The 1996-nt window shown below is 39.9% G+C and overlaps 1 protein-coding gene across 1 annotated transcript; it reads left to right on the top strand.

Moving 5' to 3' along the window:
• Positions 1–516: 516 nt before the first annotated feature.
• LOC101677107 (vesicle-associated membrane protein 7-like) lies at positions 517–1298 on the top strand. The gene has a single exon (XM_045087422.1). The coding sequence runs from the start codon at positions 582–584 to the stop codon at positions 1029–1031; it is 450 nt and encodes a 149-aa protein (XP_044943357.1). The 5' UTR covers positions 517–581; the 3' UTR covers positions 1032–1298.
• Positions 1299–1996: the final 698 nt, after the last annotated feature.

The following is a 1996-nucleotide window of genomic DNA, read 5'->3' as shown; positions in this document are numbered from 1 at the left end:
CCTCGTTTTCTTTCATGCATACTTTATAGTTCTCTGAGTATAGATTCTTCATCTCTTTGGTTAGGTTTATTCCTAGGTATCTTATGGTTTGGGGTGCAATTGTAAGTGGGATTGACTCCTTAATTTCTTCTGTCTTACTGTTTGTGTAGAAAAATGCAACTGATTTCTGTGCATTGATTTTATATCCTGACACTTTACTGAATTCCTGTACAAGCTCTAGCAGATTTGGAGTGGAGTCTTTTGGGTTTTCCACATAAAGTATCATATCATCTGCAAAGAGTGATAGTTTGACTTCTTTGCTGATTTGGATGCCTTTAATTTCTTTTTGTTGTCTAACTGCTGAGGCTAGGACTTCTAGTACTATGTTGAATAGCAGTGGTGATAGTGGACAGCCCTGCCATGTTCCTGACCTTAGCAGAAAAGTTCTCAGTTTTCCTCCATTGAGAATGATATTCGCTGCGGGTTTTTCATAGATAAGCCAGTATTGTTTTAAGAAAGTATTCATCATGGTCCGCCCCTGGCTTATGCCACTCGATTTTGAGCCTACGCGCTCTTAGGGGGTGCCTGGACAGATTGAAGCCATGGCCATTCTTTTTGCAGTCGTCGCCAGGGGAACAACTATCCTTGCCAAACATGCTTGGTGTGGAGGAAACTTCCTGGAGGTGACAGAGCAGATTCTGGCTAAGATACCTTCTGAAAATAACAAACTAACGTACTCACATGGCAATTATTTGTTTCATTACATCTGCCAAGACAGGATTGTATATCTTTGTATCACTGATGATGATTTTGAACGTTCTCGAGCATTTAATTTTCTGAATGAGCTAAAGAAGAGGTTCCAGACTACATATGGTTCAAGAGCACAGACAGCACTCCCATATGCCATGAATAGCGAGTTCTCAAGTGTCTTGGCTGCACAGTTGAAGCATCACTCTGAGAATAAGGGCATAGACAAAGTGGTGGAGGCTCAAGCCCAAGTGGATGAACTGAAAGGAATCATGGTCAGAAACATAGATCTGGTAGCTCAGTGAGGAGAAAGATTGGAATTATTGATAGATAAAACAGAAAATCTTGTGGATTCGTCTGTCACCTTCAAAACAAACAGCAGAAATCTTGCACGAGCCATGTGTATGAAGAATCTCAAACTCACTATCATCCTCATCATCGTTTCAGTCGTGTTCATCTATATCATTGTGTCACCTCTCTGTGGTGGATTTACATGGCCAAGCTGTGTGAAGAAAAAAAAAAAAAAGTTGTCATTAACCAAGGATATGAGACAACAAGGAGTTAAAAGCAATCCATGTATTGGAAGAATAAATATTGTGAAAATGTCTATGCTACCTAAAGCAATCTACACATTTAATGCAATTCCTATCAAAGTACCATCCATCTTTTTCAAAGAAATGGAACAAATAATTCTAAAATTTATATGGAACCAGAAAAGACCTCAAATAGCTAAAGGGATATTGAAAAAGAAAGCCAACGTTGGTGGCATCACAATCCCGGACTTCAAGCTATATTACAAAGCTGTCATCATCAAGACAGCATGGTACTGGCACAAAAACAGACCCATAGATCAATGGAACAGAATAGAGAGCCCAGAAATAGACTCTCAACTCTATGGTCAACTCATCTTCGACAAAGCAGGAAAGAATGTCCAATGGAAAAAAGACAGCCTCTTCAATAAATGGTGCTGGGAAAATTGGACAGCCACATGCAGAAAAATGAAATTGGACCATTTCCTTACACCACACACGAAAATAGACTCAAAATGGATGAAGGACCTCAATGTGCGAAAGGAATCCATCAAAATCCTTGAGGAGAATACAGGCAGCAACCTCTTCGACCTCAGCCGCAGCAACATCTTCCTAGGAACAACGCAAAAGGCAAGGGAAGCAAGGGCAAAAATGAACTATTGGGATTTCATCAAGATCAAAAGCTTTTGCACAGCAAAGGAAACAGTTAACAAAATCAAAAGACTACTGACAGAATGGGA

The sequence above is a fragment of the Mustela putorius genome, unplaced genomic scaffold, assembly GCF_011764305.1.
Source record: "Mustela putorius furo isolate JIRA1106 unplaced genomic scaffold, ASM1176430v1.1 tig00001130_pilon_pilon_pilon, whole genome shotgun sequence".
In the NCBI taxonomy this organism is placed as follows: Eukaryota; Metazoa; Chordata; class Mammalia; order Carnivora; family Mustelidae; genus Mustela; species Mustela putorius.
Note: the sequence above shows the minus strand (reverse complement) of the source record. Positions and strands in the feature narration are given on the sequence as shown.